Here is a 13,305-nt window from a genome sequence, read left to right as displayed (position 1 = left end):
ACATCAACCAGTCTCCCGTCTGAAGAAGATCTGGCAACAGATGAAGACCTTCCATTTTGAAATGCCTGTAAACGATGAAGGAATTGAACTCTCAGAGGTTTAAACCCAACCGATGCCCTCCTCCCCTTTTTTGTACCAGAAAAATGGTGCTGCAAAACCCAGAAGGATGGGGTTCGCAGAAAGCAATTGCCCTTTTCTGGAGCAAGACCTGAATCTCTGAGTCGATCACACTTTAGTCTTGTAGGGAAAAATTGAGAGGAGGAGGAAGACTCCCCTGTTCCGGAGTCTGATAAAACTCCAAGCAAAAACCCTGAACTGTCTGTAACACCCATGCATCTTGAGTCAATCAATACCAGCTGTGGAGAAAATACTGCACACGACCCCCCAACTGAATGAGAGAACAATCTGTAAGCCTCACCTGTGGACAAACTTGACTGGAAGTTGGCCACGGCGACGAAAGAAATGGGAGCGGAAGGGGAAGAGAGCGCCTCCTCTTACATATTCTTGACCTCGGTGAAGGAACCCCTCTGGGAGCCTTGAAAGTTCGAACGGCCTGATGAGCGGCCCCTGCCTCACAAGTCCCGTCCGAAAAGGCCCGAGTGGAGTACCTTTTTTAAGTTTGCCTGCACTTTGTCTAAAGTAGTGAATGTGGTCACGTATTTGGCCATATCCTTAACAAACTTGATGCCAAAGCGACGACCTTCCGCAAGGGGACCTGCGGCTGCTGCTGCCAGCTCAGTCAAGGTGGCATCTATTCTCGTAAGGAGAGACTTCTGTCTTTCTGTAGATATGGCGCAGTTAGCATTACCTAACAAGCAAATCGCCATCTCCGTCCACTCAGCCAGGGTATGCGGATCAATAGGAGCGCCAGTTTTCTTAGCTCTTAAAGCCATTGCCAAAATCTTAGCCAATGTTTTGGCACAAGCGCCAGGCCTTATCAATGCCTTTTTTGGGATCTTTGGCAAACTTCTTGAGGAAGATGAGCATACTAGAGTCAATGTCCAGTGTCTCCGCTACTTTGTTAGGAATTTCGGGCCTATGACACTCAGCACGCAATCTATTACACACCTCCTTGTCAAAGCCCTTCCGTAACTTATGCAAATAATCCGCCACGGCTTGCGCCGGGGCCCAATCCGCTCACAGAGGATGTGCTATATTCTCAGGATTAAACTGAAGCGGATTGTGAGGAGACCTGGACCTCTCCTTCGTGTGGACAGAGCCCGACTTCCTTGCCCTCTCGCACTTACGCTGCAAAATAAACACCAAAAAAAACACCAAGGTCGTCGCGGCGACAATGCGTCGCCCCAACAACCCGATCCAAGATTTCCACTACAGGGATCAAAACTAGCGTAATGGCAGAAACCAAACGAAAAGTGAGAGTACTTATCTTTCTGATGAGCAGCAAAGAAAGAGGAGTACTAGCTGACTTTATGGAGTCTAATAGGGTCTGGAGACATATGATTGGTGGACATGTTGTTTAAAGCATGAAGGGAAATGTAGTTACGTTTTTTTCTGTGTTTTGATTGGCTGCTGTGAATGTGAGTAGTAAAGAAAGAGAAGCATAATCTGAAAATCCGCTCCTGCCATCGAATCATTTTGTATGCACCTACCTGAATGAAAGTGAAAGACCAAAAAAACCTACAGAATACACCTTTGACCCCGCCCCCATTGCATGCAGCATCACAGTGCCCATACTTTACTTAATACACTTCGACCGAAGGGGGTAAGGCATTAAAAGATTTCAAGACGACGGGCTACTTTACACTGAATGGCTCCCCTGCGCTGCAGGGGCCTGCGTTATGCCGATGGTCTGGGTATGAGCTCTACCCGCTCCGGCATCAAAGTGTGATTCCTCGTACTAGGCTCGACAAGTCACTCCACTGGGCTGTAAATCTGCTTTGTAGAGCTGCATGGCTCCACAGGCAGGCCATTCAGCGCTGTCAGTTAGCGTTCTAGACCTTTAGTTGGACATTGTGCAGGTCTAAGCTCGCAGTGTGCGCGCGCCGCTCCGGAAATGGCGTGTCATCTGCAGGAAGAGTGAAAGGTCGCAAGTGGAAGAGCTGCAGAGAAAAGCCGGTGCGCTGTTAATGAACAACTAGATATAGTCGGTTTGGGCGAGGGGCGGGATTGTGGAACACATCACTTTACATTTTTTTTTCCATGTGTGCAATTTTCTAAATAATTATTTGATGATTGGTTCTTGCTTCCCCAGACCCTTTGCCTGACACACAGCAGTACATTATTTAAGATAATGCTGTTGGAGTTGAGTGCAATTATCAACTCGTTGGCCGTATTGTCCTAACTGTGGTACGTAACTGTTTATTTAGTCGTGCTTTCGCCCTTCTAGATGATCCGGCAGTTCTTGAGCTTTCCGTTTAGCCTCTATGCCACCCGAGTGCGTTTGTTAAAACGAAGTCTTTATACAATGCAGCTGCAGTCAGAAGACTTCAGAGCCCTGTTCACGGAAGGGTTAAACACTTTGGCAGGTGAGAGATGGTGATTTTGTGGTAAGCTACAGTCCCGCTTTAGCCAACTATTTTTGGTTGACGTGCTATTCGCTGTGAAATTCTTAAGATCAGGAGGCAAAGTCTGCAACAGTGCAGCTGCGTATTAACCTCATAATACGTAATGTTCATTTGTCGTTACCTTCGGTAACTATTTCTTCCCTTTGTAAATTCTAATATTTTGCCACTTGATAATGTTCGCTGAAATTTCGTGCTCTTGTCTGCCGAAACTGTCCCGACAATAGTGTTCTATAGAAGGTGAGGAAGTGTTAGTGAAGTCATGTTCTGCTTTAATGGCTGTGTAACATGGATTTGCTCCATACGTGGGTGTCGCTGCAACTTAAAACTGACTACAGTTGCTCTGGAGATGTGTGTGGGATACGTGACATTCTTGGATATCCTTCCATAACTGGTTTGCTTGCAGCTTGTAAGAAGAGGTGTGTTTTAAGTGTCATTAATGACACCGTTTCCTTAGTGAGCTCTTTTTGTTTAATTTGGCCAGATCTTTTTGTAAAAGAGAAGCATGAGCTGCGATTTGCTGGAGGTGCTGTGCGGGACCTGCTCAACGGAATGAAGCCTCAGGATATTGACTTTGCCACAACAGCCACCCCCGATCAGATGAAAGAGATCTTCCAGAATGCAGGAATCCGCCTTATCAACAACAAGGGGGAGAAGCATGGCACTATCACTGCACGTGTGAGTCATATTTTATGTGCTCGCACCACAAATTCACTAGTGTAAGGGGTACTACCGGGAGGCTGTATAGCAGATGCTCATACCCTGGCACAATAGCTATAGTTTCTGACAATGTGACACTGTTTTCCCGTCAGTCAGGTGTGTGAGTTCAAGAATGCGAGTGCTAGCGCGCCTTGTCCTTAGTAAGTAAACTTACAAGGGAACGCGTACAGGACGATGAATCTTTTGGATCGCATAGAGTATCCTAATTAAGTGGTAACCAGTGGAACATCAATAAACATCATAACCAACATGTAACGCCATAAAACCTAGTCTAATAAGAAAAATACCATCACTCTCAAGAAGGTTAATTCGTTTTTTTCCCTATTAGTTACAATTCTAATCAAAAACCTTTATTTAGAGAATCAGTGGTTAATCAAACTTTATTAGCATCATGAGCAACAATTCACCATTATTTTATCAATAAGCAAAATAACATCAACCTAAGTCAGCAAAATCTCAATCATTTGAATAATTTAGCAATGCAAGTCAGTCAGTTAAACGTCACCATTAAGTCGCCCTTGTCAGCCTACCTATCTCAAATCAGCCTCAGCATGTGGGTCTTCATGCAAAAAACAATTTAGTCAAAAATCATTAATTTGGAAAAATCTAACTAAGAGAGAAAAACATTTTAAGCAGCGCAGTTGGTACCTAGAAAGAAAAGCACACATTAGTCAGTCAACATTTATAGCTAACTATCCAAGATAGATCACCAACGAGTCAGTCTTCGTCTCCAGGTCATCAGTCATCAGCAAGGCTCAGGCTCACAGGGAGCAAGCCCAAATTTCAGCACTTCGGACAGCGTCTCCTGACGTCATCAACTTTCGCCTCTCCACTCTGATTTCCCTTCTTGTGTCATGACGTTTTATTAGGGTCTCTCAGTCCGTCCCAAAAATTGCTGATTGGTCAACCTTATCAGGGGTTATGACTCTAACCTATAGTTTTTGTTTACCACTTGTTTGCGTCGGTTCAAACATCACATTTCATTAATATGATTGGTTCCTCCGTCGATGAGAACATCATCCGGCTCTTCAGGTAACAAAATTGTTGCCCACAGTCTCTTAGTCAGTGCTCCTATTGTTCAAGTCCTGGGAAAGTACATTTAGCCTACTCTACACATAATTGTATCAATTTGTTCTGATCGTATCCTTTCAGCTGGTACATTGCAGAAAATTCTAGCAGAGCTCATCTGAACTCTGTACAGTTCAAGGTTCTTTTCTCCAGTTCCAGTCCTCTGCAGCTCATTGCGTCTCCACGTTTAAGCAAGCAAGGCCCAGCACCGACCAGGCCTCTCGTTCGGCTAAGTTAAGAATATGAAGCATCATAAAACATAGGTTATCATCAGTTATGACATAGTAATACATAATTCTTATATTTTCACATTATTTTAGTACTGTTAACATACATGGTGACCACTCCCCGTGGGTACATTTTACTCATTACACATTATTTTCAATTATTAGTTTCAATTGTCATTATTTCTCATTAATGTATACGCAAATCATTAGAATATTAGCATATCTGCTCCAACAGTCCCTCCTCTGATGACTAAATATGTCATCACACCTTTCCCTTGTCAATCATTTACAAATTACTTAAATCTACATTTTGATATCTTCTGTTTATATTTTCCCTTTAGATTTTTCTTCTGGGTTCTTCCTACCTCTGATTATTTTTAGCTGAAATTTCTGCCATAATTTACATGCCCCCCCATAATCCTAATATAGCAATGATCACAATGCATATTCCCTGGACAATTTTCCACAATATCCCGCCCCAAATTTGACTAAACCAATTACCTATGGTAACAAATCCATTTCCAACCTTCTCCCAAACTCCTGGTTCCTTCAGCTCTTTCAACTCCTTACTTGCATTAGTTAAATTAGTAAACAAATCTTTTATCTCTTTCTCATTTTCAGGTACATAGGAACATCAGTGTCTTTCATTAATCATTTTGCAGACTCCTCCGTCTTTCGCCAATGTTATGTCTAAAGCAAGCCTATTTTGAAGCGTCACAGCTCTATCCGCAGCTAATTCAGTGTTTAGTAAAAGTATAGCTCCTGAAAAGTTAGTTAGCATGTTATCTACTATAGTTGACAGTTTTCAAATCTTGTTTGCATTCACTATAACTCCTACAGTAGGAATTGTTGCTAAAAAAAAATCCTCTACTATTGCAGAAGCTGTTTCTCTCCTTTGTCTCTTTTGGTGTAACTCAGTCACTTTCGGTATCTTTTTCAAATCATCTATTTGATAAATCGTACGAAACACTGTTCCCAAATAACATGTCCCATACCATCCCTTAGGGAGACTGTAATAAGCATTAAGTCCACGAATATAATACATTCCAGGAATCACAGGGTCTGCATCATTCAACATAAATGTCCACTTACTCTGAAACAAAAACACATGCCTACATTCACTTGTTCCCACAAATAATGTGTCATTGCGTGATTTTGGCCTATATATACAGAGCTTCCCTACATGTAATGCATCTAAAGCTAATTTCTCTTGTGTTTTAATAGCAGTGTAAGCATAATCATTCTTGTAAGTTCTCGTCTCTAACCCTTTTTCTAGTTTTTCTTTTAGTGCTTTTCTCCTGTCATCAGTATGCCCAATAAAGCTCTTTTCCATAGGTGTTAGTAAGCAAGTCAAATTGTTACGATGCGCATAAGCCGTGCCAAAGCTCAGTGTAGGCTCAAAGAATCCTCTAACTAATACTATATCATGATCTTTAGCTATCCTACTAAAATATCTAATTATAGGAACAAAGGAAAACACCAAATCATAATTTGAATAGAAATACTGAATATATCCCTTATTATAGAATCGAGTTAGTAGCAAACTACAAGTTATACCGTAAGTCAGAGGTAGACTATGATAAGTGACCCCTCCTTCCACAGAGGAAGGTATTTGCGTACACACAAGACAATCCCTTGCATCCATCGTTTCCACATACTCAATAAACGATAAGACGTTAGAAGACCGCTCTCCCTTTGCGTTAGTATAATCATGCAAATATTGCTCATCTAATTTAAACTTCTCTATAGCTGTTAGTGTAGTAGCCTCATGAACAGATGCAACCTGTGTTTCTATCGCCTCATGAATTGACATTCCCACAATCATTATTATAAACAATATTCCACACACAATCGCCATTCCTACACTCCAATATCTACAATACCTAATGTGCCTAATGTTATTATATAATCTAGCCCTGATCTGTAAAGAACCAGAAAGCAGAATTTAACTCTTAATTAATATGGAACACGAAAATAAAAAAATAAAAATATATTATATATATATATAATATATATATAATATATATATTTTTTTTCACGCTTCACCTTCACACACAGGACCCTTTTACTTCCTTTGTCAAAATCGGTTAGCAGCTGGTCATCTCCAGGTTTCTAGGTGTCATATCAGGATATCAGTGTCTTTTCCGCTAAAATCAATAATCCAATTTTTTTTTTTTTCTTTTGCTCAACGACTCAGTCTATTTGATTTTCTCCTTCAGGTTGCATCAGAGTACTAATTTGGAAATTCTCTATCGAAACAAAAGGACATAAACTCGTTTTGCCAATCACTTGTTGTGGCATATGCCCACTCTGGTCCTGCGTATTTTCGACTAGCCACTCTTTCTTGTCAACCTCCTTTCTCCTGTTAGTTCTCCATCACTCAATTCATCTTTCTTTGTGGTGTCTAATTCTTCCATTTATTACCAAGTCCTTTTTCTTGCCTATTTGAGACTCAGGCCAGTGATCTCCTTTTCTCACCCCTAATGTCAACAATCTCTTCACCTTGTTTGAAGTGCCTTCTCTTGATGGACCTGCAACGGGATCGGGAGGAGTCAGATCACTTTTGTTTGACCTGTCTCAACTCTTTCCCCCTTAGGTTCTGGCACTTGTTCTTCTTGCGTTTCAGCACTCTTTGTTTTTGTGAGAACCTCTCCTGTCCATGGATCTCTTGTCACTTCTGCCGCATTGATTTCTCATTCTTCCTCCTGATTTCCCACACCCTTGTCTCTTACTGGGGTGATCGATCCTTCTTCCGCCAATTCTGGGTCCATGTCCGACTCAACCTGCTCCGGTTCTGATTCAGGTAGAACTATTCGTTTTGCAGCTGCTGGCGTTCTCAGCAACACTTCTTCATGATCCTGAGGACTCACCAGTTTCTTTGTGTGGCTTGCATGTATCCAGTTAGGCAATCCGGCACACTTCACAGCTGTTGTAGTTGTCAGCACCACTTGGTATGGACCTCTCCAACGTGGCTCTGGGCAAGTCTTTTGCACATGCTTTTTGATCACGACCCAATCTCCTGCTCTTAGATTGTGGCCTTGGTCACGGATAGGTGGCAGGGTAACGGCTTGTACCTGCTGAGGAAAAGATCGAACCACATCAGCTAGACCCTTGCAGTAGTCCAATACCATATCATCTGTAATATTGACCAGAGCATTGGCTGGTATTGCTGGCAATCTCATTGCTCTCCCCATAAGAATCTCATGTGGGGACAATCCTGTCTTCCTGTCAGGTATATTTCTCATTGACATCAACACTAGAGACAATGCATTCGGCCATTTCAGATTTGTGGCAGCCCACATTTTGGCAATTCTTGATTTCATGGTATCATTCGTTTGCTCTACAAGTCCTGACGCTTCTGGACGATAGCTGCAGTGAAGCTTCTGTTCAATGTTTAGTGCAGCACATAAGAGCTTAATCACTTCGTCATTGACGTACGTTCCCCTATCTGATTCTAAAGATATCGGGAATCCGAACCTTGGTATCAGTTCTCTAAGGAGTAGCTTTGCAACTGTGAGACTATCATTTCAATGTTTTGGGTATGCTTCAATCCAATGACTAAACAAACACACAATCACCAACACGTACTTCAATCCACCACATGCAGGCATCTCAATGGAATCCAATTGCTGAATGGTCCTCCTGCTCTTCCAATATGACTCAAATTTACCACTGTCCCTTTTCCCACGTTTAGTTGCTGACAGATTACACATCTGTGACACACTGCTTCAGCTGCTTGTCTAAATTTCAGATTGAACCGATCAACTTTGAACAACCTAATCATGGCATCCCTTCCAATGTGTTCCTGACCATGGTAATACCGAGACATCTGAGTCAACAGACAATTCGGCAGTACTATCTGACCCTCCTCGGATACCCAGATCTCATCTGGTCTCTGTACACATTTCAGTTTTGCCCACACCTTTTTCTCCTCCTTGTCTGCATTTTCTTGTAATGTTTTCAATTCTTCTAGAGTGTCAATTATTTTCAATGCAAAATTTGCACAACTGGTCTCTTCTTCTGGCATTAATTACCACTTGTCCTTAAATGATATACAGCTCCGGGTGCAAAATCTTGCAACCTGATCTGGATACCCATTTCCCAAGGAAATGTAGTCTGGTGTTTTCTGATGTGCACTGCGTTTCACTACAGCAATCTCTTCAGGTAATTGTATTGCATACAGTAATTCTTTTATCCTATCACCATTTCTTACTGGAGTTTCACTTGAGGTCATGAAACCTATTTGTGACCACAATTGACCAAAATCCTTAACAATTCCAAATCCGTACTGGCTATCAGTGTATATTGTCACTCGCAGCCTGGTAGAAACATAAGAAGCTCTAGTAAGAGCCACCAGTTCTGCCACTTGTGCTGAATATACACATGGAAGCCAAGATGCTTCTAGGGTTACTGTGATAGTACATACAGCATATCCTGCTCTCAACGTGCGTGTTCCATCTCTGAGGCATGAACCATCAACAAAAACAATTTGGTCATTTTCTTCTAATCGAGTGTCTCTGATATCAGGTCTAGGCTTTGTACATAATTCAGTCACTTCAAGACAATCATGTTCTATGTCCTCCTCTTTTTCAATTTTCAACAGTATCACTTGGCAATAACGTTGCTGGATTCAATTCTGTACATCTTTTCAAAGTTACATTTGGAGCTCCCAATATGCTCGTCTCATACCTTGTCAGTCTGGCCCCGTCAAATGTTGTTGACAAGAACGAAAACACAAGATTTCAACAGAATGTGGTACCATTATCGTCACTGGGTATCCCATGACCACCTCTTCACATTGGGAAAGACTTTGACCAACTGCGGCTACTGCTCGCAGACAACCTTGTAAAGCTGCTGCAACCGGGTCCAAGGTAGCTGAACAATAAGCTACTGGGCGATAAGCACCTCCATGGACCTGTGTCAAAACAGACAAAGAACAAGCATCACGTTCATAACAAAACAATGTGAAAGGCTTTGTGTAATCTGGCATTCCCAATGCTGGCGCTTTGCACAAACTCTCTCTCAATTCAGAGAAAGCCCTCATCTAGGCTAATGGGATCTGTAACTCCTTTGTGTGTCAACCGCTGTAGGGGTTTTGCTATCGCAGCAACATTCGGAATCCATTGCCTACAGTACCCTACCATTCCCAAAAGCATGGTTACATCTTTCTGGGAACTCGGGGATTTCTCTTCAAAATCATTGTAATCCTCTCTCGGGAAATTCTTCTCAGCCCTTTCTCAATTTGATGACCCAAGTATTTGACAGACTTCTGGCAATACGGCAACTTCTCAGGTGAGACCTTGTGTCCAAAGTCTCCCGAATGATTCAACAGGGCAATCGAGTCGTGCTTACACTCGTTCCTTGTTCTGGAGGCAATCAAGAAGTTATCAATGTACTGCACAAGAGTCGATTGGCAAGGTAATTCCAATGACTCCAAATTCTTCTTCAGAATCTGATTGAACAAGGATGGTGACTCTGTATACCCTTATGGAAGCCTGCACCAGCTGTAGACTTTATCTAGGAATTTGAAACTGAAAAGAAACTGACTATCCTCATGAAGTGGCACTGAAAAGAATGCTTGTGACAGATCAACCACCGTGAACCACTCTGCCTCGCAAGGAATCTGAAACAGTATCACTGCTGGATTGGGCACAATCGGACAACACTTAACCACCATGTCTTTCACTTTTCGCAAGTCCTGCACAATCCGTACTTTCCCACAAGGCTTTTTCAATCCCATTATCGGTGAATTACATGGGCTGCTCAACACTTCCCTTAGAACTCCCTGCTTCAGGAAATCTCCAATTATCTGCTCTACTTTCATCATCACATCCTGCGCCATGTTATACTGTGGAAGTTTTGGGAACTCAACATTTGGCTTCAAAGTGATTTTAATAGGTTCCACGCCTTTAATCAATCCCACTTCTTTCCCTGTCAGATCCCAAACTTTCTCCTTTACTGTTCCTTGCAGGGCTGCATGCAACTCCTTCAGTGTGAACATCGGAAACATTTCAATCAATGGGTATTCTTTGTAAGCATTGTTAAGTACCATGGCTGACGCCTGCTCCTCCTCATCATCACTGTTTGTCTGGACTTCTATCCCTGCACCTGCGCGATTTATGGAACATATGGTCTTGCACAAAAAGTCTCTGCCCAACTAAGACACAGGACTTGAATCGCACACCACAAATCTATGCAATCCCAAATAATTTCCGATTTCAACTTGCACTGGGTCTGTGATTGGGTTAATTAATTGCCTATTCTCCACTCCTACAACCTGAACTGTCTTGCCAGGAAGGGGTAAATCTGGTACTTCCACACTCTTCACTGTGGAGCGCGTAGCTCCAGTGTCAGCAGGAACGAGACCTTATGTCCAATACACGCTCCTTCATCTAAACGGTCACTCATCCATTCATCGTTTATTTCATCCTCACTGTGAAATGGGAACTGGTGTACTGTATTGTTACTGTTATCTGGTCTCTGACCTGTGACCCGTTGAGTAAGCATAACTTGTTGCTTCTCCATCGCGGCTTGGGGTATGTACATTTGCTGTCTAGGCACAATAGGAATCTGCTGCTGTACTGGTGTTAAAGAAGTAAATTGTGCTTGAGGCACCTGCAACTGTTGTACAGGCAAGAAATTCTGACCTCGATTTTGAGCATTCGGAACTATGCCCCTCATTCTAGGGATTCTTACAGTTTGAGCTGAACCAACATCGCTTTGCTGAATCATTCCTTCCTGCACCATCAATGGGCACTCCCGCTTCCAGTGTCCCACGTTCTGCACAAATGACATGGCAACATCCTTTTCATACCCTGCATGTCATTCTGAACAACCACAGTGCTTAGGTCTGAACCACGCATCATATCCATCCCACGTCCTCTACCCCTCACTTGAGGTTGAAACATGACCGCTTTCTGTTGCGGCGGCACTAAAGCTCCTTGTACTCCCGATTGTGCTGCCTTAATCTGCATCGCCATTGCCTTTTCCTACAACTTCTTTTGCTTCAGTTCAATCTCATCGCTACAATATTTAGCATACTGCAACACCTCATCAATCGGCATTGCCTGCCAGCAAATCAAATGATTCTTAATCATCTGAAACCTATATGAGTAGGGGTGATAAGGAGTACCTGGCGCTGTATTTCACAATATTTATTCTTATTTTACTCATCAGTGCTGCTTTACTAGGACTACACCCCCAATTAAGCCCTACATGATAACCAATGTTATCCAATAATTTCAATTGTAGCAGCACACGCTAAAAATTACTTTTGTACACATATATAGCAGTAAGTAGGACAAAAATGAATTCAATTGAATATAGAGAGTCCTCATCCAATCAGTTTCATGAACAAATTCTTGTTTAATTCTTCTTGAGCTTGTTCCCAACTTCCATCACATGTTTTCCATAATATTCTAAATTTCGATCAAAGAGATCACAACTTCGCCCATCCCGTCAACACATGTTTCGTCTAGGGAGTGCCCATTGACTTCTTCAGGACTTCCTATAATAACATTTCCATTGGATATAGATTAGCATATGTTATTGGTAACTCATTAACTTCCCTCAACTACTTTGATAGATATCTCACTATACATGCTTTGATGTGGAAACCGTGAGAATTTGAAATCAAGCATTCCTGAACAAATGTGCCCCTACAAATTGTAATCATTAATCTACAATTTAATTTATCCCAAAATAGTTAATTGCTAACTAAAGTCTCTAATATTAGTCCCAACATGTCATGTTCCTGTGAGAAGTATGTGGAGTGAACAGTGTTAACAGAAAAGTGCTGACAAAATTAATACTGACATGAACGCTACAGTGTGATAGTGTCAAAAAGTCCCTATTACACACCAGTGCACAAGCTAAATCGCCAGAAGCATACCTGTTGTCAATTTCAAAAGCTCACTATATTGCCTGCTGGATCTCGACAATATTGATTGTTTGTTTTCCCCGTTTTTGGATGCCAGTATTTAGTATTAACCTGGCGTATCCTGTCAGTGTATCATAACTTTTAGTTCTCATATACTTCAAAAGATCAGGAAAGCCACAAAATTGGAAAATTATCATACACCATCCTATATTTTAGATCTTACCTCACTTCGAACATTAATTTGCCGCGAGTACGTCGGAAACGCTAATGAAGAACGCCATTGTTTCCTTCGGCGTTTATGCGCTTGGCAAAGACATGAAAAAAGAAAGGGGACCGCCCTTGGTCTATAGACACAGAAGACGGACTAACCTCTTGTGTATACTAGCATTCCACTTGTGTTTCAAACTGCTTAGTATTACAAGATAGAGTGAAGCTTTCTATACTGTAAATGACTAACATGTTGAGAGATGTTCTTCTCAGTTATTTACGATATTCTATTCCTCAATTCAACTGTCCTAAGTCTATAATAGATTATTAAATTACATTTATGCACACTCAGTGGATATTTACTCGCATTGTGACTTACACAAATGAATATTGCCTATAGTATTTCTCTAAATCCTTTAGCCTAAATATCTTATAATTCTAAACCCATGTATGTGTATGAATACATAGTCTTGATATGGGCATATTATATATTGTGAATTCTACCCCCATAGTCGTTTGAAACCCCAAGTTCCAAATCAGTAATCTACACATAATCACAAGTCAAAATAAAATGTTTAAATGTTTTTACATTTTTCAAAAGTTATGTGTCATGATGCCAGCCACATATCACCTATAGAGTCCAACCAGAATCTTATCATCATTTTGGTGTATTCCTGCCTGT

The 13,305-nt window shown here is 41.6% G+C and overlaps 1 protein-coding gene across 1 annotated transcript in view; it reads left to right on the top strand.

Moving 5' to 3' along the window:
- Nucleotides 1-1,971: 1,971 nt before the first annotated feature.
- TRNT1 (tRNA nucleotidyl transferase 1) overlaps nt 1,972-13,305 on the top strand; it is an 83,454-nt gene continuing 72,120 nt past the window's right edge. Inside the window, exons 1-3 of the mRNA XM_069206359.1 lie at nt 1,972-2,076; nt 2,348-2,486; nt 3,007-3,200. Coding sequence (XP_069062460.1) covers nt 2,348-2,486; nt 3,007-3,200 — 333 coding nt within the window. The 5' untranslated portion in view covers nt 1,972-2,076. The remainder of the gene's footprint in view (nt 2,077-2,347; nt 2,487-3,006; nt 3,201-13,305) is intronic.

Source organism: Pleurodeles waltl, chromosome 9, assembly GCF_031143425.1.
Source record: "Pleurodeles waltl isolate 20211129_DDA chromosome 9, aPleWal1.hap1.20221129, whole genome shotgun sequence".
NCBI classification, from domain to species: Eukaryota; Metazoa; Chordata; class Amphibia; order Caudata; family Salamandridae; genus Pleurodeles; species Pleurodeles waltl.
Note: the sequence above shows the minus strand (reverse complement) of the source record. Positions and strands in the feature narration are given on the sequence as shown.